Source organism: Otolemur garnettii, unplaced genomic scaffold, assembly GCF_000181295.1.
Source record: "Otolemur garnettii isolate 467f Iridium unplaced genomic scaffold, OtoGar3 scaffold00159, whole genome shotgun sequence".
Classification (NCBI taxonomy): Eukaryota; Metazoa; Chordata; class Mammalia; order Primates; family Galagidae; genus Otolemur; species Otolemur garnettii.
In genome coordinates this window covers 1833106-1855301 of record NW_003852554.1, presented here as the reverse complement: position 1 = coordinate 1855301, position 22196 = coordinate 1833106, and the positions used below count along the sequence as shown (strand labels likewise).

The window sequence follows — 22196 nt, the reverse complement described above, 5'->3', positions numbered from 1 at the left end:
ATTTTGACCACTGGGTGCATCAGGCAACCAACCGTGTTGGATATTTTGAAGAGTAGAAAAATACAGAAAGCAGTAGCTAATTTATCTCATATAGCTAAAAGACGAAGTACAAAGTACAGAGAGTTGGTGTCAGATGATTAAACCATTAGGAAAGAATCCATTTCTTTACAACTAGAAACCCCCCTCACATCCCCAATCCCCCCAAACCAACCAGTATCTAAGTTAATGAAAGACAAGTTAAACAAAGAAGTGGCTTTGGTAGAAAACATTTCCAAGACTTATTTTAAATTCTGCTTTATGAGTAATTGTTTTTCTCCCTTTCCTCCAAGAATACGAATATTTCAGTTTCTTAGTCCTTGGAACATTCAGGCTTCGTAAAGATTGGTTACCTACACAATGTGCTAAGTTTTCGTAAACTCAGCCTGTACAAGACTTACTTTTTTCTGAACACTTTGCTCGTGGGCTGGTTCTCTCCCTCACCCCCATGGCCACCTTTACCCACTGTTCATCTGGCAGGTGCGAGGCCAAGACCCTGGGCTCAGCGCAGGAGGCCAAGTTTACTCAGTGCGCGCGCCCTAGAGGAGGCGGCTGCAGCCGCAAGGCCTGGCCGCTCAAACTTTTCGAGGCTGGCAGGGGAGCGCGGAGGCGGGCCGACCTGCCTAGCTAGGGCTGGAGAAGACTCCCTCTACGCCAGCTCGCTCTCAGCCAGAGCGGATGAGATTTTTAAGGCCCCACTGCTTTCCACCACAGTCTTAATTAACAACACCCCCCCGCGCGCGTTCCCGTAGAGCTCCGGGCAGCCCGAGGTTTCGCGTCGCAAACACCAGCCAGTCCACCAGCCGAAGGATGGCAGGCCCGGATCGGCTAGGCAGAACCCGGCTCCAGCCGGGGCCTGGCGGTGGGATTGGCGGGCGAGAGCCAGCGCTAGAGACAGAGGGAAGGAGGCGGGGAGGAAGGGCGCGGGGCCGAAGGGGCGGAGCCCGCGAGGCCGCGAGCGAAAGCGCCAGCAGGGCGGAGGGCGGGGCGTGGGCCGTGCCCGGCCTTCCCGCTCCCGCGGAGCAGCAACTCGGCGGAGCCTCCTTAAAACTCTGCCGTTAAAATGGGGGCGGGTTTTTCAACTCAAAAAGCGCTCAATTTTTTTCTTTTCAAAAAAAGCTGATGAGGTCGGAAAAAAGGGAGAGAAACCGGCACCGTCTCTGAGAGGCAACAGAAGCAGCAATTGTTTCAGCGAAAAAAGAAGCAAGAGAGGGACTGAAGGAAAAGAGCAGAAAGGGGGAAGACGCGCAAGTGTCTGTAAGAGTGAAGGGAGCTGAGCCTGGCAATTTGGGGATATCAGCTACAAAAGCAACTGTCACTGGGAGCACTACGGCTTGGGAAGAACCTTTGCTGCTAGGCTGGGCTCCAGGACACAGCTGGCTGGTGGCTGCCCTGTCCGGGACACAAGTAAGGGCACGGCACAGGCCGGGGACCGCGAGAGATTGGCGAAGTGGCACTAGGCACTGAAGCTGCCGGGCTCTCTCCAAGAAGGCGACCGGACTGGCTGAGCCCTGAAATTGTGGCGACTCCCCCTACTTACAGCTTGGCCTGCACTTCCCAGGAACCTCCCCATCTCCCAGAAAACCGGGAAAGGAAGGAAAAGACGGCGGCGGCAACAGCTCAATGAATGCCTACAGTAGAAAGCTTGAATTAGCTCGGTCGTAGGCGGGAAGTTACCGGTGGGCTGCCCTGTGCAGCCGAGATGCTGCCCGGAGCTGCCCCAGCGACCCGGGCCCGATAGACACTTCCCGCATCGCTTTCCTCCTTTCTCAGGCTGCCGGGAGTCCCGGGACCTTGTGGGGCAGGCATGACGGGCTTGTTGGGGGCCCGCCGCCCTCCTGGCAGCCTCTGGAGACGCGCGCGGAGCCCGGCTCCCACGACCTCTGAGGCTCGGCCGGGCGGCGGCAGTCTGGGGGGCGAGCTCCAGAGCCTTCCGGCTCGGCGTTAGCCCTCGGTTAGTCCCGGACGTGACTAAAGGCTCTTCTGGAGAAGCCGAGAGCTCCAGGGGGTCGTTAAGACCTTTAACTTGAGAGCCAAGGAACTGCTACTCTCGTTTGCCTTTTGCGATCTTCTTTAACCCCCCCGAGCACGCCAACATCCAGCCACCTCGGCGTTTCCCTAGCAGCTGAGGACCCAGGACTATCCCTTCGGCGAGACGGATGGAAACCGAGCCTCTTCGAGGACCTGCCCCTGCATTTCTGGCTCACGCGGCTCAAGTCACCACCGTGAACAAGGGTGGGTTAATGCCTTTTCTTCCGCAGTATTTTCTGCCCTGATCTAGTCCCTTAAGACTCCACACACATTGCTCACAGAGTTCTGTAGCGTAGGTACATGACAGCTCTGCCTACATCTTACATCCACAGTAATTAACCAGGAATGTATGTGTGTCTGTGTCTCTCTGTTGAATCACTGGAATTCTTCATAGGGGTTAAGCTAAAAAGCGAGGAGAGGAGCCCCTCTCCAATGGCTCAGTTTTGCTGAATAATCACGTGTGAATCGAGGGGCGGGCTTTTGGCAGGCAGATCTTACTAGTATTTACTACCAAGCTCTACTCCAGATTAACCATCCCAGTCCTTCTGTCAGTCTCCGATGCCATCATGCAGCCTGGTTAGGAGCAAAGGAAAGAGGAAAAAGAAAAACAACTAATTCATCTTCTCCCGATCGTCAGGACCCTAAAGAATGGCCGAGCCTTGGGGGAACGAGTTGGCGTCCGCAGCTGCCCGGGGGGACCTAGAGCAGCTTACTAGTTTGTTGCAAAATAACGTAAACGTCAATGCACAAAATGGATTTGGAAGGACTGCGCTGCAGGTTGGTATTCAGAGAGGTGGGGAAAACAGGTCAGTAATGTTGCCTACGTGACCCGGGTTTCTAGAATGACAGCTTTTAATCTTTCAGTGGTACAAAATTTCACTGTTTTCAAACCTAGTTGGTTGCCATATTTTATATCTTTAAGTGGATCCAACTCCCCAGAATGACGTACTTTGAACAAATTCGTCAAATCCAATAACATCTTCGATATCAAGTGAGTTCCAGGTTTGGTCTTAATTTTTGGAATGTTTTTGTGACGGTGGGGATTTTAAAGTAGTCATAGTAGCGCCGAGGTTTGTTTTGTTTTGTTTTTAAAGACAGCTCTGTAAACACATTATTATGATTATTTGAAGTAAATACACTGCTATTAGTGGTTTCACGTACTTTGCCCCCAATAATGACTTTAATGTTAATTTTCTAGACTACTGGTAAGGGTGTTTTTCCTTCAAATGCTTCAGGTTTTGACAAACGACCTTTCCTCATTTGGAATGGGTGGCCTGGGCACCGGGACAGGATGTACATTTCACAGTTAATGAAATACCATCCACTCATTCAGGAGTGGGAAAGAATAAAAAGTTTAATTTTCTAATCAGAGCTTAGCTGCAATATTTTTGTCTCTGCGATCATGTCGTGGTATGCTCTAATTTTCAGTAATTAGATTTACAGGAAACAATTGACATGTGTCCAGCTGCCAAGAATTATACCTGATAATTTTTTTTCTCCTCTGAATGTTATATGTAATTTAGTTGAAAAGCTTAGAAACAGAAAAATGGCACAATAGTATCAAATAGTTGCTTTATCAGAGTTCTGATGACATTCTTTCTGAGCTATTCTTATTTGGAAATGCAACACTTGAAGTTGTTTTTGAGAACCTATTGGGGAGAGGGTTTTTAGCCAGCTTTGTTTGGGTTGCAAGAATTTGAAATTTACACGGAAAGAGATATACTATTAACAGATGAAATCCATAGAGTTTGTACATTTTAAAAAAGAATACACTGCCCTTGCAAAAATCTCAGTACGTAATAGTATTACATTATTTATCTTATTTCAGGTAGATTAAGTGGGGAAAGGATTTTTTTTTTCTTTTTTCACCTAGGAGTTTTGAACAGGTTTGGTGATGATAGCAATGCCACAAATTTAATATGTTGAAAAGCTTCCTGTTGAAAACTCAAAAGATTATATAAACCTCACAAAGAGTGAGCCACTTCACCCATGTTCAGAGGACTTTTGACGAACAGGAAGACAGGGAGATTAACACTAAAAAAATTTTTTGACAAACATTTTTAATGCAACTCTGAATCTTGTTTATATTAAACATACTTATCAAGATACTAACACCCACTTATTGTGGCTTAGTGCTAGAACATAAAATGAAACACACACACACTAAACAGGAGTTTCAAAACTTATTTTCAGTATACATAATCCTGACTCAAATTATGTCATAACTTAGAAAGAACGTTCTTCAAAATCACTTCCAATGTTACTATTATTTTTTGTGAAAATAGGCAAATTTACTCCTGCAATTATGTTTATTTAACTCAAGTATAAAAGCCTTTTCCTCCTCCCTAGTGTAGTTTTTCTATCAGGGCAGTATCAAAGGCCTTAATCGTACATTTGCTTTACAAAGATCCAAGGTGTCTGTCTTTTATTTTTCTCATTCTAGGTCCTTAAATGTGACTAAGTCTTTAGAGACAGTTGTGGCCAAAATTAGGTTATATTAATTTTTAATGACCAAAAGTATATTTCATTAAAGTTCTTAAAAAATTAACTATGTATCATTTTTTACCACTGTATCAAAGGAAGGGGTAAGAGTCAACAGGGTTTTATCAATGGGTAATCCTAATACCTTGCCCAACTATATAGTTTACGTTTATAAAATATTATTCATCACTCCAAATACATTTTTATATTACTTAATTTGTGAACATTTTTATAAAACATTTTAAGCAGATCAACTTTGTCTTCTCCAATAGATTATCATTAGATTTCATAAATACTCAGTTTCTATTATGTAAGCTATCTATTTATTATAAATTTAGATTAATATGAATATACCTAAATATAAATAAAAGCAGTTAAAAATGCAGAAAATTCCTGGCATGGCAATGAGATTAATATTTTTCAAAACTAAATTATATACATGTATTTTTATACTTAATGCTGCTCTACAAGAGATTTTATAATCATGAGATACTAATACCAATCTCTTATTAGAGTGAAATATATTCTAATAACAGCAAGTAAGTCCTTGTGATATGAATTATTTGTATATTGATAGTAAACATTAATACCACATTGTGACTTTTAAAATGTTGGCATTTTTTAAATAACTATTCCTAAATGCCTGATAATAACTGCAAAGGGAAATAAAATGGAATCACCAGTTGAGTACTAAATGGACTCAAACCACAAGACAAGGCTGTTCATGTACCAAAACACTCATTAAATATCTTATTCTTTCTTCTTTTGCTCACTCGAAAATAAGAAGGCTAGTGAGAACTTTGAGCAATACTAAGTAATGTAGCAGGATGACTATTTCATTCTTTTTAAGAACAGTTGCCTTACAGTCATTTCCTATCTAATACAAGGCATATCAGGAACTTAATTTTACATACATTGATATTATAAGCAATGTAGAACAGTGTTGGCTTATTTAACACCTTAAGAATCAGTAACATTCTGTAATTTGAAATGAAAGATTCTAAGCACTGAATACACCTAGGAGGCAATATTAAATAACTTGCAAAGAAAAATATATTTTAATGCAACACTTAGAATATTTGGTACCTTCTCTATTTGGAAGGAACTTATAAAAATTAATCATTTAAGAAAATATCAGGTCTAGATTTTTATCGGATAATTTTTATACTAGGTGATGGACTCAGATGTGTTGAAACACTTGTTTTGGAGTATAGAGAGATTCACTATCCTTATTTGCTTTCAGTAGCTATTTAGAAAATTTTACCTCATTTGATTTTCCAGATAAATACCCAACGCACATTTTATAAGTATGAATAAGCAAACAAAAAGAGACTCTTAAGTTCCAAACTCCATTTCTTTTATTTTAATGAATTCATAAAACTACATAATTCTTCATGGTTGACAGAAAACTGAGTTGTCAGTGAATTTTATACAAGTTGCAAAAATTATTTTCTACTGATCACTTGATCCTACTTTGATGCCATTTAAGATATTCCATCTTAGAAGCTCAACTTTTAGAAATTTTCTTCCACTTTCACCTACTAGCTCTTTTCTGCAACTCTGCCCTTGGAACTTCATCCTATGGGTCTTTCCTAAGCACTCCACCAAAAATAAATAGGGACATAATTAGAAGGGCAGGTAGTTATTTCTGTAGCATGAGCACTTGAAGGTTTCTACCATTTTTACCTCTTTTCTAGGTTATGAAACTTGGAAATCCCGAGATTGCCAGGAGACTACTACTTAGAGGTGCTAATCCCGATTTGAAAGACCGAACTGGTTTCGCTGTCATTCACGATGCAGCCAGAGCAGGTTTCCTGGACACTTTACAGACTTTGCTGGAGTTTCAAGCTGATGTTAACATTGAGGATAATGAAGGGAACCTGCCCTTGCACTTGGCTGCCAAAGAAGGCCACCTCCCTGTGGTGGAGTTCCTGGTGAAGCACACCGCCAGCCATGTTGGGCATCGGAACCACAAAGGGGACACCGCCTTCGATTTGGCCAAGCTCTACGGGAGGAACGAGGTCGTTAACCTGATGCAGGCAAACGGGGCAGGGGGAGCCTCAAATCTGCAGTGAATGTGGGGACGGCTTTCTCACAAAGTCTCTACTTTGTCAGTTAATTGGGGGGCTGTTATAACCATTTTAATATCATTTGTTAAAATACAGTTTTGTCATATTTTAAGCAGGTAGTTAAATCTTCTGAAATTGCATAAGTAAAAATCTTACAACAGCTTATGAATATATTTAAGCAACATTTCTTTTGCCTGCAAAATCCTGCCTTCTAATGTGTAATTGCAAATAGTTTGGCTTTCTTCTGAACATTTTATCTTTCCTTGCTTTCCCGCTTTGCCAATCTCAATACTCAACTTGGAAAGTTTGTTTTTAAAATGGTTTGTCCTGATGCTTCTTTTACCTAATTAAAACGCTTTTTCAAAACAGGACAAGGTTTTTCTGTGATGTTTCACTCTATAACCCATACACAACTTGCCACTTGCTAAGGAGAACTGTACTAAAAATGCATTGATTTTGATGTTAGAAAAAGTTTTCCATTTGACAATTGGAAAACTAGACATTCTTTTATGATTCAGGTATTCTTTTCTTCTTTTCTCCATATCCCTACCCACTCCTCACATTTTTCTTGGTGCCTAGTATTTCCAATTTAACATAGAATAAGGACAACATATTTTGAAAATCAAACTAGAAATTATACCATGTAAACTCCCTAAAGTTCAATCCTCCCTTCTTCTCAAAATTAAGTCAAATAGTTGAAGGACAGATTTCAGAACTGTCGATCTGAAAACAAATTAATCTTAGCTCCAAAAGCCAGTTTTAAAAGAAAACGCCACCTTAAAAGTGCTTTCCATTACTTGATTTTTTAATCACAAAATTAAACAAATAATACATTTCCCAAAAATGATAAGTACACTAAGTATAACATTGACCTTTTTCTCCCCAAATGTCAGAAATGTAAAACTAAAAAGTGTTTCAGTATTAAAATATAATACCGGCTTGTAGAGAATAAAAAACACAGCAAGGAACAGTATGTAAATTAGAGATAAAGGTCACAACTATGTTAGAGTCTGCAGAATAATAAATGTAGTAACTGGTGTAATAATAAATAAGTTATTCCCACAGATGGTACCTAGTTTCCACAAAACTTTTTAGTAAAGGAGTATAAAATCTTTTAAGGAACATGTTTAGCTAAAAAATTTTTTTAAAAAAAATTTTTTTTGAAGGAAAGAAATTTAAAATTTCCAAGAGGAGTTTTCCAGCATCTACTACATAAGCTCTGTCATCTTAAGATTATCTAAATTTACAAATACTTTATCATCTCCCACATGATCAAAGATGTTTTATGTGAAAGTTTCCTCCTCCTTCATAAGCTCTCTGCCCTTGTTCCATAAAGAACAAAATACTTCAAGGTTTGTTGAAGGACATGCTCTGAAGCCTGCTCTAAGAAGGATTAGAGTGATTGCAGGGAGTGGTTTTCAGCAATTTATTTTTCAAGATAGAATAAAAGAATATAGGAGGAAAAGTTTAAACCTTATCATTTTGCACTAAAATTCACAATCTCTAACTGCAACAAGCCTTTGACTCCTGCCATCTTTAACCACAAGTTACTAAATACATTTTTGATGGCAACATAAAATTAAGCTCAGAACACTTCTTTAAAAAGGAAATAGAAATTGAGATGATTTTGAAGAAAAAAGTATTTTGTGTTCAAAAATAGTCACTATGCAAAATATACTACCTTAGCTAAATATTTTTTTAAATACAACACTATTACTGAAAGTAAGTGCTTCTTATATAAGCAGCAACTATAAAAGATGGACGTTCTGAATTTAAAATGGATTTTACAGTATCCAGTCTCAGCATGTACTATAAGGTAAAAATTCCCTTTAAAGATTTCATAAGCAAAAAAAAGAAGCACTTCTGCAATTGCTTTGTTCTCGGGTGGTCGGAGCACGACGGGGGAGGAAGCTCTATCTTTTCATCAGCCTAAAATTTGCGAGGCATTAAAACATTGCCACATTACTCTGGCTCTTCGCAGGAAGTAGCTTTGCTAATCTAAGTATTTTAGAAATGAGTTGTGTGGTCCCCTCTAGGAAATATGAAAAGCCAATATTCAATCTCTCAAAAACCTCGACAACATTAAGTAAGACTCTTGAATATCCCGAAATGTATAGGATGGAAGAACCGATGCTGCTGAGTTTAATGGAGTCTCATTTGCAGTGAACTGAGGTGGGGAGGAGTCTAAACTTACTCAGACGCAAGAGGATGGGGGGCAGGTGCCAATTAATAGAGTGCCAGAGTCCCAGGGAAAGACGCTATAGTAAGGATGGAGAATACAAAGCAGAGATGCGCTCTCAAATTCGGTTCTTCGCTGTGTCCGCACTCATACCGGGAAACAGGCTCAGCCAAGTTCATACCTGGGGGTGGGGGGCCAACAGGACCTCAGTCCATGTTCTGTTCCCAGAACTACTAAGCCAAGTGCCTTTTATTGTATTTTTGGTAGTGAATTAATAGTTTTCTGATAAACATTATGCATCTCACAATGGGTATGAGTTCATGTGCACACATACACTTAGGACTAATAAAGTATTCTGTCCTGGGAAAGCAATTTGCTGTGTAATATGACAAATTTCCCTTGTCCTATTGATCAAATGAACGTCGTAGAATCCGTGGGTCAGGACTGGTTTCAAAATCTCAGTTCCCAGAAAGGTGCTTTTGGCTTTTACCGGTGATAGAATAGTCCATAAGCGCTGGATGGTCCCAGTGCTGGAGCAAGAAGGGTGGTCCTCACTGCCTTCCTGACTGCCCTAAGCAACCCTGGTGCAAAGGCTCTAGGGGGAAATCCCTGTCTTGATCTCCGGAGACTGTTTTGCTTTCACACGGCAGTTGCATGAAAACAGATCCACGCAGGAACCTAGTGAGAGGCAGGAGACAAACCTCCCGCCGGAGAACGCAGTAAAGCTCTGCACGTAGCAAACCTAAGCTCTCTACCGAGGGGCTGCGAGGACATCTTTTCTGTCCCTTTCAAACTCGTTCTCCAGACTCCGATTCCAGCCCCCAGAGCCCAAGTGAGAAAGCTGGAGCCCAGGGCTCCCTCAGGGCGCGCGGAACAGCCCGGGGTGGGGGTGGGGAAGCTTCAAAACCGTTAGCTCGCGTTTTTTTTCCCCTCCCTCTCTAAAGTTTCTTTTCTTTTCTCTTCCTGTCCAAATATTTCAAATTTCCGCGCCTTAAATAACAGTCTCCTTTTATTTAGTTAGTTTCCTCGGCAGGTTTGGCCGCCCGCTTGTCTCTGCCCCCCTACCGGCCCGGGGCGCCTGGGGCGCCTCGGTGCTGCCTGCAGCCCCCGCGCGCTGCCCCCAGCCCAGCTAGCGCGGCACGGAGCGGGCCCGCCGGAGCCACAGCCCCCTGCTGCCGCGACCTCGCCTGACCCGGCTGTCCGGGCACCGGGAGCCAACTCAGGCTGCCCCCAGCCCAGACGCCTGCCTGCCTAGCAGCTTGACTTCCCTCTCCGGACTTGGGAGCGTCTTCTGCTGTGGGGCTGGGATCCGGTGGTCCTGGAGCGGCAAAGGGCCGCGGAGATAGGAAAGCAGCGGAGAAGGGCCGTGGCCGGAGCCTGCCCCAGCCCCCACCCGGGGTAACCTTGGAGCTGCCCTCGGAGCGAGTGAGTGCGCGGCCGCGCCAGCCGGCTGGGGCGAGCTGGCGCACTGCGCAGCGGGCAGGAGGCGGGAGCTGGGGGCGGGGAGGGGCAGCGGGCTCCGGCGCCTCCGGGCCGCCGCCGCAGCGCCCCGGGAGCTGCGGGCAACCCGGGCGTCCAGCCCCCCATCCCCACCCCGCCCGGGTCCTGGCCCTCAGCAGCAGTCCCCGAGGAGGAGGCAGCCATCCCACTGGATGGCTCCTGCGACCTGTGCCTGAGGACTGGGGCTTGAGGGCGGCGTGGGAGCGGGGGCCGGCGGCCCGGTGAGTGCCCGGCTCTCGGCGGAGGTGAGCTGGCGGCGGGACGCAGCGGGGCGGCTGGTGCAACTCAGCGCCGCGAGCCAAAGCCAGCGGTCCCTCCCCTCCCCCCATGACAGCTGAGGACAGCCGGGCGCAGAGCCTCGCGTCCAATTGCGCCGAGGCAAATGCCTCTCTGGCTTCTTAGCCCTTTAGACTATTCGGAAAGTTGCCCTATGGTTTTGCCTTTCTCCCCATAAATTATTAGACACCCAGGACTGAAAATGCATGTTCAATTCAGAAGACCCTCAGCCTGAAACACCGCGAATTGCAGGGCTGGGGTGCGCAAAACGTCTAGAAGGGGTCTTGTTTTTTCAATCTGGAATAGTTTCGAAAAATCGAGTACTGTATGGATCATCAGCGGTGCCTTAAAAGAGTAAAAATTCCCTAGATCTGGATGTGGACTTGGTAAATTAAGATTCCAGCGAAATGTTTTGCCATTTACTGTAGAAACACAGTGCGAGCTTCAGCTGTTAGGATGTGGGTTTGGAATTTTCTGTGCTGTCTTTAATCCTCAAAGACATTAAATTAACAGCATGGTAACACACCTGGCAAGTGAGCAAAGGTTATCCTTGCCACCACAGCACCTGCAAAAGCACATGTGGAACCCACATATTTTGCTTCCTGAGTCCTAAAATGGCTTCTGAACCGTCCAGGGGTACCAGCACGTAAGGGGAGGAGGACGAGGACAGGAGGACAGTTTGTACAGTTTTTAAAACTACACGGATACTATTACACTTCGGTTGTTCCACCTCACCTCTCTCTCCCAGCCCCGTCCTCATCGGTCAAGGAAGAATTTTAGTGTAGGCCTATTCAATAATTCTATATTCAGACTTTTTCTCTTCCCTCACATCTCCCTCCTGCAAACACACATAAACACACTCACACACACATAACAACAACAACCAGCCAAAAACATCAGCTCTTTTGGGGAGGAAGTACAAAACCACTAAATCTTTATCCAACTTCACGTCACTTCTTTTGGGCACTAAGAAGAAATCCTACGTCCAACCAATGCTGTGAAAGAAATAATTTACCAGGACTTCAAACACATTTAATTGGTATAATTAAAGTGATATTGTCCTTAAACATGAAAATAATGAGACAGTTTCTAGAACTGATGCTTGAAAAACTAAAAAAAATCTTCCTGGAAACTTTCGGAGACAGAAGCTTCTACTCTTTAAATTTTATCAGTAGTTTTAGAAAAAAAAAATGATACTTTGTCTTGACCATATAAAGTAGTATGATGCTGACCAAATTTATTTTTATTATATACTTTAGATTTTCAGATGTGTTATATGAATAATGAAAATACACATATAAAGAAAGACAGTCATCATCTTTTAATTCTAAACTGTTAATTTAGTAATGCAAACAAATTATCACACCATATTAAAATACAGTCCACTCCTCTCCTCCTTCTTAGTATACAGTGTGCATAACATATTGGGAAAGAAATCTGTGTTTAAATTTATGCTTTGGAAACATGATTTCCTAAAATAAGAAATAATTTGCTGGCTTTTAGGAATGATTATTCTTCGATTTGGCTATTTCATGCACTAAAAATACATATAACCATCTCCTTTTCTAATATTTTGGAACTATTGTATTGTATGTGTTGGGAATTCTTGTTCCATAGTTTTCTCCTTCAGATATTTTTATTAAATAGTGACTGTCCTCAATGGTACAGCAGCATACTGATGCCCATTTTGCTAATTCAAGCTCTTCAGACAAAACCTAAACAGGCCATTTCAAAACGAACATTTATTTCTTCTTTTGTCAAAGTTTGGAACAGATATGAATGAACATTAACATTTGAAAGGCCTAGAATAATTAATTTCTGAACCAGTAGCATTATAGAGTGGTGATGTTTCAAGGTGAAATAAAAATACATGTTAGAAGAATAAATGAGATCAAATTATTCAATTAAGCAGCATTGGTGATGATTAACAGTATAATATTCCATAAGTCAATATTCATGTAGGCAACAGTGTGTATTGTGATATGCTTTTTAACTGTGAAAGATATTATATGATAATCATAAGGTATAAAAGTAACTGATCACTCCAGAAACTCTTTTTCAAAATATAATTAAAACAGTAGTTTTAAAAAATATTTCACTATATTATCACCTGTGGTTTTGGCTGTCTCTCATCCTTTTTAAAAACCTTTCTCTATTTTTTTGCCTCCACATTTTAGGTAAGGAACAAAAACAGTGGGTAGATAGAGGTTTCCAATTCTCCTTTATTCCCACTTCCTCAGCCACTTATTTACCTATTCACCAAGAATACTTCCACATTTAAAGTCACATTTAATGATGCTAAAAAGTAGTTATTGTCCCTATTAATTCAAATTTATGATAGGTTTGTGAGTGAAAAAGCATTCATTCTGTATTTTATTTAAAATAAAGTGAAAAAAGTTGTGCATTAGGTTACAGCAATCGTGTCTTTATATTTAAAATACAATAAGTTGAAGTGTTAAAAACACTTAGCATTTTGACACATGCTAAGATTTTCAGCATAAAATTAAGATTTAGAAGATCTTAAATTTAATTTCTGGTCTTCAAAAAATGATATAATGTATTTTAATTTGCCGTATTAAAATAAGGCTAATTATTTTAACTAATAAAAAGTTAAATTGTTAATACTTATAGAAAAATATGAATAGAGGACTATAGCAAATCCAAAGCAACTTTTCAAAAATAAATTATTCCCACTGGTAGCTTATATATTTTAATTGTAGTGTTTGTTATTTTATAATTATATTTTGCATGTGTCACACAGACCAAAGTTTTCTATAGTTTTCCATAAGTATCTTCTTGTTACTATGGAGGTAATCTAAATAATGTTTTTTGATCTCATCCTATATGAGTATCTTTATATATGTGTGTGTGTGTTGAGATATTTCTTACTAATGAATATTCTGAACAAATACTACCAATTCACTTTAAATTTTGATCTACTAAATAAATATATGCTGATAATATTTTAGATATAAGTGAGATCATTTTCATTAATGATCCTAGGGAGCATTTAAGTTAAAAACTTAGAACTGAAAACACTGATGCAGGTCTTAGTTCTACTTAGTAATTATTGTCTCAAATTCTTGTCATGAGTCAAATGCATTTTAAAAAGCCACTTAACATCCACCGTTTGGAAATTTTAAATATTAGAAATAGAATGGTAATAGTGACAGGAGGATGAATGGATATTTTAAATGTCTTAGACAGCCATGCCTGTAGGTTAATTTAGCAATAATTACATGATGGGAAATTTGCTAAAGAATCTAAAAGTAAGGACAAAACAAGACTAGTAAAAGATATTTGTCCAAGAATCCAAAAGCAGAGCAAATAAGACCAAAAACATTTTTTTCCATTACATCACAGTGGTAAATACAAATAAAATGATTTTATTTAATTTTCTTTATTTAATTTTCCAGTTTCCTGTGACATGTTCTGCAATCTTCACTTAGGTAATGCTTTATACACACATAGCTAGAAAAAAACACTGTTTATGGTCACTATGTGTAAATTACATATATAATGTTTTACTTACATACAACAGACACATATTCTTTCCCAAAGTAGCAAACTCAACACCATTCTAAAAGACTGCATGGATACAGTTGGACATCTGGACTGGACTAAAGGGCTATTAAATGTGAAGCCAGCCTAGGGCCACATGGAAGGGAGCATTGAACTGACAATGGTGGTAATTTGCTCAAGACTAATCAAAATGGCTCTGAGCTAGTATAAACTGCCTACAGTTGTTTAAATATACCATGTGCCTACTGAAAAAACAAATAACTCTATACAAAGACTGTTAAATGAAAAAAGATATGTATATATTTTTTTAGTCCAGAGGGACATCACAGATGTCATAGGGAAAGTATTAATGCGGCAATATAAAAGAGAATTGTACATAACAACATCAGCTGAATATCAATGATTGCTTTCAATTTCTTTAAGAAGGGCTTATTTATCATGTTTTAAAGATTTAAAATGCACAGTTCTTTAATCATATAACTATTATCTATAAACAGCAACACATATTATTTTATTAATATTCTAATTTTTAAAAAGTACCCCCAAATACTTGTTAGTTTAGCAGATCTTATTGAAGGATCTTTCACCAAAGATCAGCAAATGGAATTTCTGGCTTACCAGCATAATTTGATCAGTGCTTTTTAAGGAAAATCTTCTATTTCAAATTACCAGGATGAAGATCTGGGAATTTGTAGTAGCACTTTTTTGTCTTTTGCAAACAGAGATTATATTTAGGATTAAAATAAGGTAAATTATCATTTCTTTGGTAAAATGATATTTGACATCTTTGTATGCAGAATTTAAACAAGAACAATGTATGACCACTGTAAGATTTCTCTACTCAGCAACAGAATATACCAAAGAAAAATAAGATCAAAACATCAGACACAAAATTCAAGCCTCAGAACAACAATGATACTAAAACTACCAACAGAAAGATTGTCTCACACTGAAATTGTGTATTATTTGGGGGGAAAGGAGTGGTAAAAAATATGTAACATGTAATGTCTTTCCATTAGATTAAAAGATTGCTGGTTTCTTATCTCATATTTTAAGAAATAAAATCCTAAATATTTAGGAAAGGGCTATGAACATCCTAAAAACAAGTGGTTTCTGCTTAAGAAGGGTGATAGTAATCGATCTCAGAGTATTCTCTGAAAATGTGTTAATGTAGTTATGAATATTTTAGGATATTAAAAACAATACAATTCTGAATTATATTGAATTTATTCATAAAATGTATAGGCTATTAAATCACATCTACACATCTAAAGAAAACAAGAGGTATTTTGATAAATGTCTTCTTTTTGGTGCTTCTTTATTTACTTATTCATTAAACCTGCATTTCAGTGAAAGAAAAGAAACACATCATCAAGCAAGTTAATAAATCAATATTTATTTTGCATCCGTATTACCTACCTTAATATTCAAAAACCCTTCATGGATTGGATTTTATTAGCCCATTTTACATGTTAGAAAACTCAGATCTGATGATGTCGAATAACTTGTCCATGGTCACAGGCTGGTAATTTATAACATAAGGATATGAAGTGTTGTCTTTTTCTCCTGTACTATGGCCAGATGGAAAAATCTTTCAGGAAAATTACCACAAATCAGTCAACTCAACGGTCACATATTAAGCACCCATCATTATGGTCACTTAATAATAGGTTTACAATCTTGGGACTAATTATATCGAAGGCTTTCCACATCTGTGAAATGGAGGTAATAATACCTAATTTGCCATGTGATTGTAAATAAATGAAATGTATGCAATGTTCCTGGTACGGAGTAAGCCTTTAATAAATGGCACCTATTATTATGGGAATACCAAGTAACAGAAAATTCATTCCTGACCTCAAGGAACTTAAAAACTATTGAGTTAAATAAAGTTTACATATGGCATACTACAGCAACTGGAAAATAAGCAGGGTACAAGCAAATGCACAGGACTGTGTGGTATAGATTCCAACAACAAGCACCTTTATTAGGAAAAATCTTATTGGAAGGTTGATGGTATGGATTTAAATATCCTACATTGGAAAATGTTCCTTACTGGGAGGAAAAAGGAAAAGCTACCTCAAAATAATTATTTGCTTTTCTAGCATATAACCTCTGCAGATGTTTACATGTAACAAATTTATCAGCCGAACAATGGAAAGTGACTGCATAGACAGAAAATATACCCATAGAAGCAGGTATTTTGAAATATATTTGTCATTGTTTTGGAACAAGTGACTATGATACTCTGAATCAAATACAAATGGAAAAATATCAAGGAGTTTCATAACCATTACACCATGGGATTCATAATAAGTATTCAATATAGGATAGTGACTAGCTTTAGAGCTAGACGAACTTTATTCATAAGTCTGGTACTCACTACGTATCTCACCTTGGAACAAGCACTTAACCCTTCTGACTTTTACTTTTCTCTTGTGTAAAATGAGTGTAATATTTACGTTACAAGCTTGTAGTAATTATAAATAATATTTATTAATAAGTCACTCCAAACTCTAATATAGGAAACTTGAAAAGCCAAAACCCGAGAGGTTTCTTGAGGCTAAGATTTAATCATATTAGTCAGAAAGAATACAAAATCCCTTTAGCTGATCATGACCCCAAGTAAAAAAGGCATTTGCAAATTAAAAATACAAGTTTTGAATTAAGATTTAAAGCTATTATTCCAAGCAACTTTACATACAAATGCATCTAATTAATGTACAACACATTCAGTTTAAATACTGAATGTACTTTTTATTAAATACTTATTATATGTGAAGTTTTGTTCTATATGCTGAGTATTCAAAGGTGAGTAATCTCACCATCTCAGCCCTCAAGGAGCTAGCAATTTTGTGAGAAATAAAATACCATGCACAGAATACAATAAAATATTAGGCACAATTAAGGGACAAAAATAAAATTTGACATAGAAAGTAAGGACAAGTACTTGAGAGAAAACTAAACTCCAATTTCAGAAAGGTATCCTTGAAGAATCAAGTAGAATTCTATTCCCAACGAAATGAAGACTAGATATCCTTTAAAAATATTCCCAAAAAAAGACAAATTTCTGGATAAAATATTTTTTAAAACATATTTTGAAAAGTCAAGTTGTACAAGTAAGAAAGTAAGAGAAATCTACAGAGACCAAAAAATGAGGGAAAGTGAGTCTCATGTTCTGGGTATCTCTGATCCCCAGTGTATTACTTTACTGGGGCTACCCTAATAATGTAATGCAAATTTGTTGCTCTGAAGAACAGAAATTTATTGTTTTACAGTTCTGGAGCCTGGAAGTCTAAAACCTAGATGTGTATAGAGTTGGTTCCTTCTGAATGCTGTAAGGGGCATCTGTTCTATTCCTTTTTCTTAGCTTCTGATAGCTTCAGGCTTTCTGTGCCTGTGTATCATCTTCTCTCTGGGTCTTCACATCATCTTTCCTCTATGGGTTTCCTCCTGTGTGCCCAAATTTTCCCTATTTATAAAGACACCAGACATACTGGATTAAGGCCCACCCCAATGACCTCGTGTTAACTTAGTCATCTACCAAAACACTATTTTCAGATAAAATCACGTTCACAGGGACTAGGGGCTGGTCCCAAGGTGGTACCCAATTCCTAGGCTCCAGCAATCCTACTGCCTCAGCCTCCCAAGGAGCTGGTATTTCAGGCGTATGCTATCACACCCAGCTTGTCTTTTGAGGAGAAATTTTCATTTAATGAGGTTAGGAAGAGCTGTATAACCTCATATGGAGTGATGAGTGCATATAAATATAATACATTCAAATAATGGAATATTTTCAGTCATAAAAAGTACAGATATATGTCACAACATGGATGAAGCTTGAAAACACTGGAGTACAACGTTAAATGAATATTTTTATCAGCTGGGTACAGTGGCTCATGCCTATAATCCTAGCACTCTGGGAGACTGAGGCGGGTATCACTTGAGCTCAGGAGTTCAAGACCAGCCTGAGCAAGAATGAGGACACACACACAGACACACTCATGCTAAAAATAGAAAAACTAGCCAGGTGTTGTGGCAGGGTTCCCATAGTCCCAGCTACTCAGAAGGCTGAAGCAAGAAGAGCACTTGAGCTGGGAATTTGAGGTTGCTGTGAGCTATGACTCCACAGCACTCTACCAGGGCAAACAGAGTAAGACTTTGTTTTAAAAAATAATAATAAATAACATTTTTATCATCCCTAGAAGGAACTTTATATCCATTAGCAGTCATTCCTCATTTCCCCATCCCATAGTCATCCCTGACATTGTTAAATTTCTTGGGTGAGATAATGACCCTGTGGTAATGTGGGAGAATATCCTTGTTCTTAGAAGAAAGAGCTGGTTCTTTGAAAAGGTTACTAATACTATTTATAAACTTTTAGCTAGATTGGTCAAGAAATACAGAAAATAAAAATTACAGATATTTCAAGGATAAAGGGAAATATTGTGAATAGATTTATGCCAATAAATTTCACAACCTGAATGAAAAGGGCAAATTTCTTTTTTTTTTTTTTTTTTTTTTTTGCAGTTTGGCCAGGGCTGGGTTCAAACTCACCACCCTCGATGTCTGGGGCCAGTTCCCTACTCACTGAGCCAGAGGCACCACCCAGGGCAAATTTCTTTTTGAAAGAAATAAATGATCAAAACTGAATGGAGAAATAAAAATCTGAACAGCGGAATAGTTATTAAAGACATGGAACTCTTTATTTAAAACACTCCTGTAAAAGAAACTCCAGGCACAAATGATTTCATTGGTCAATTTTATCAAACTTTTAAGGAAGAAATAATACTACACAAACTCAGAAAATAGAGGAGGGAGAAGTGATTTCCAATTCATTTTATGACATCGGCATACTGGGATACCGAAACCAGGCATCACAAAAAATAAAACTACAGACTATCCCTCATGAATATAGGTAGAAAAATTCCTAACAAAATACTAGCAAATAGAATTCAGCAATATATAACATAGTTTGAGCAAATGAAGGTTAGCCCAGGGCCCCAGGTCAATCAATTCAATTTTCTACATTAACAAAATGTAGGTGAAAAACGTCATTGCACCTCATATAGAAAAAGTCTTTTATAAAACTCAAAAATTTTTTACAAAACTCAACACCTATTAATGAGAAAAACTCAAAAAATAATAAGAAAATAGAGCTTTTTTTTTTTAATCAAAAAAGCATTTAGTCAAAACCTACAGCAAACCTCATACTTAATTGTGAGACCAAATTTCCCCCATCAGGAAAAAGACAAGAGCACACACTCTTACCACTTCTACTCAATGTTGCACTGGCTATCCTAGCCAGCTGGCTCTAGCACAACACTAAAAATGCACATAACCTTTAATCCAGCAACTCTACTATTACAAATCTACCCCAAGGAATTCTAAGTTTCCCTTAAACTCATTTATACAACTGTTTACTTGACATCTCTTATTGTGTATCTAGCAGGCATCTCCAATTTATGCTGTCTCAATCTAAACCCTTAATTTGTATTCCATAAAACCTAGTTCTTCTCCTGTGTTTCCTATCTCAGTAAATGGTCCCTCATCACCTAAATATTCAGGATGATCAATCTTGACTCTTCCTTTTTCTTACACTATCTAAACTATTAGCAAATTCTATTGATTGCACCATCAAAATAACTTTATATTTTATATACACGTACACATATGTTTTATGAACCTGCTGAATTTTTTATCTTCTTCCTCCTTGTGCCTTTTTGACTCTGATTATACCAGTCTTTGCAGTAATCACTGTGGCTTTGTATGGCCAACCTTGAGTCATGCCCATCCTTGGGGGCATTGAGTCAATTCCATCCATAGCACCTGAATGATGAATACTAGCAAAAAGATAGATTTTGGCCTAATGCTGCAGCTTGGTTTTTAATTGCTTATGTTCTCTGCTATAAACATTAAACAAGAAAGAAAAATAATCTTAGCATTTAATGCATATGATGCTCTACAATTCATTCTCATGCACAGTGGGTTTTCAAATGTGAATTTATACAATCTAAACAAATCCTTTTTTACATGACTTTCTAATTATCTAGAGCAAGTTTATTCTTATAAAAAGTCACATTAGTGCTTAATGAATCTTTTTTCACATAGAATGAAACAATGTAATTGTACATGCAAATTAATGGTAAGTTCCTTTATATGGCAAAAATACTTTTTTCTAAGGTGTCTTTAATTCACTGTTCACACACTTAAAACTAAACATAAAAGGAGCTTTGCACCTTGGTGAAAGTATCCTTTTAAAACTCTGCTCAGTTTATTGCTGATTTCTCTGGTTTCTTCATTAGACCCCCAGGAGAATAGTTTTCCTCATTTGGAATATATAATTGCCAAATAGGGCACAGTTCTAAACTCGAAACATTTCAAATCTTATAAATGTTACCCTGACTATTTAACTGTGGTAACTACTTTATATGCAAATTTTCAGAAGAAATAAGTTCTTTCCATTTAAACACATATTATTATTGATGTTCAAAAAAGTTATGTCTGTTGGATACAATTCATGCATTCAATACGCATGTATAAATTGTATCAAGGAGGGCCACTTTTGGATAGTGAGGACTGTAATAGGTGCTAAGATACAGTCAAGAAGACAGATTCGGTTTTTGTCTACATGGAATTATAACTGTGGCCTATTTAGATAGAAGTGATTTGTGCTGCCTGCATATGACCTAAACAATGAAACATAATTTAGTTTCAGCCAGCCCCCAGTGCCCTGCTTCCACTGATTCCCTTGTCTTTCAGGTCAAAGGGTGCTAATGGCTTCTGGCTGTCTTTGGTTCCTGAGATCCTCTTTCCTTTTTTCCCCCTTTAATATTGTCCACATCTCTGTAAATAATCACTTTATAAAACTCTCTTTAAGTCCTCTTGAGTATGACATCAGTTTTATGAAAGGACCTTAATTAATACATATAATCTTTTTCAAAAAGTGATCTGAATGAAAGTTGATGTTCAAAATATCTGGGCAGTGCCTGTGGCTCAGTGAGTAGGGCACTGGCCCCATATACCGAGGTTAGCAGGTTCAAACCTGACCCAGGCCAGCTAAAACAACACTGACAACTGCAACAACAACAACAACAACAAAAAAAAAAAAAAAGAAAGAAAGAAAGAAAAAAAAAAAAAGAAAGACATATTTATCTATCTATTTATTTATTTATTTATTTTGAGACAAAGCCTCAAGTTATCTCCCTGGGTAGAGCGCTGTGGCATCATAGCTCACAGCAAACTTTAACTCCTGGGCTTAAGCAAGTTTCCTGCCTTAGCCTCCCAAGTAGCTGGGAACACAGGCATCCGCCACAAGGCCTGGCATCTTTATTTTTTTGGTTGCAGCCGTCATTGTTGTTTGGCAGGCCCGGGCTGGATTCGAACCCGTCACCTTAGGTGTATGTGGCTGGTGCCTTTAGCCACTTGAGCCACAGGTGCAGAGCCAAAGAAATATTTAGATCCTGGTTAATTATTGACTTGTTTGGGTAAATGAATTAAATGGCTAGCTGCTTATCTCTGAAAATAATATTCCCTCTGCCCCCATCTCAACAAATTGTTTTCATAACTGTTATCTAAAACATAATTTTTTTACTTGCCTATTTATATGCTTCTCTAGTAGACAATAAGTTACAGGATGACAGGGGCCATTTATTTTTTTACCATTATATTCCTTGTGACTGGTCAAATAATAGATACTCAGTAAATATTTGTCTACTTATTTAACAAATATTAATTGAGTACCTACTATATTCTAGGACCTGTTTTTGGTTCGTGAAACAGAAAAAAAATAGACCAAGTCCTTCTAATGAAATGAGTAAAATGTTCTATTCCAAATGTATCTATGTGTAGACCTTACAGTAAAAAAAAAAAAAAAGGCATTTCATGGACAAAGACATTTGGGAAATAGTTACTTGATAGCAGAGTTGTTTTGTTGAAGGTTTTTTCAGTTACTTTAATAAACAAATATGAATTTCCAAGAAGGGACTGATAACATATGCAGTTTTCCAAATCACAAAGCCCCCTTTTCAAGAAAGAAAGATTGGCTTGGTGCCTGTGGCTCAAGTGGCTAAGGCGCCAGCCACATACACCTAAGGTGGTGG

The 22196-nt window shown here is 38.6% G+C and overlaps 1 protein-coding gene across 1 annotated transcript; it reads left to right on the top strand.

Annotated features, from left to right (window-relative positions):
- Positions 1 to 1065: 1065 nt before the first annotated feature.
- CDKN2C (cyclin dependent kinase inhibitor 2C) lies at positions 1066 to 6988 on the top strand. Its single transcript, XM_003799927.2, has 3 exons — positions 1066 to 2271; positions 2705 to 2844; positions 6246 to 6988. The coding sequence occupies exons 2-3, from the start codon at positions 2716 to 2718 to the stop codon at positions 6621 to 6623; spliced, it is 507 nt and encodes a 168-aa protein (XP_003799975.1). The 5' UTR covers positions 1066 to 2271; positions 2705 to 2715; the 3' UTR covers positions 6624 to 6988.
- The last annotated feature ends 15208 nt before the right edge of the window (positions 6989 to 22196 follow it).

Bases quoted from the DNA above. Each gene is read 5' to 3' on its own strand.
- CDKN2C (XM_003799927.2), top strand. From the start codon at position 2,716: ATGGCCGAGCCTTGGGGGAACGAGTTGGCGTCCGCAGCTGCCCGGGGG. The intron at 2,845-6,245 runs GTTGGTATTCAG...CCTCTTTTCTAG, and splicing joins TTGGAAGGACTGCGCTGCAG to GTTATGAAACTTGGAAATCC.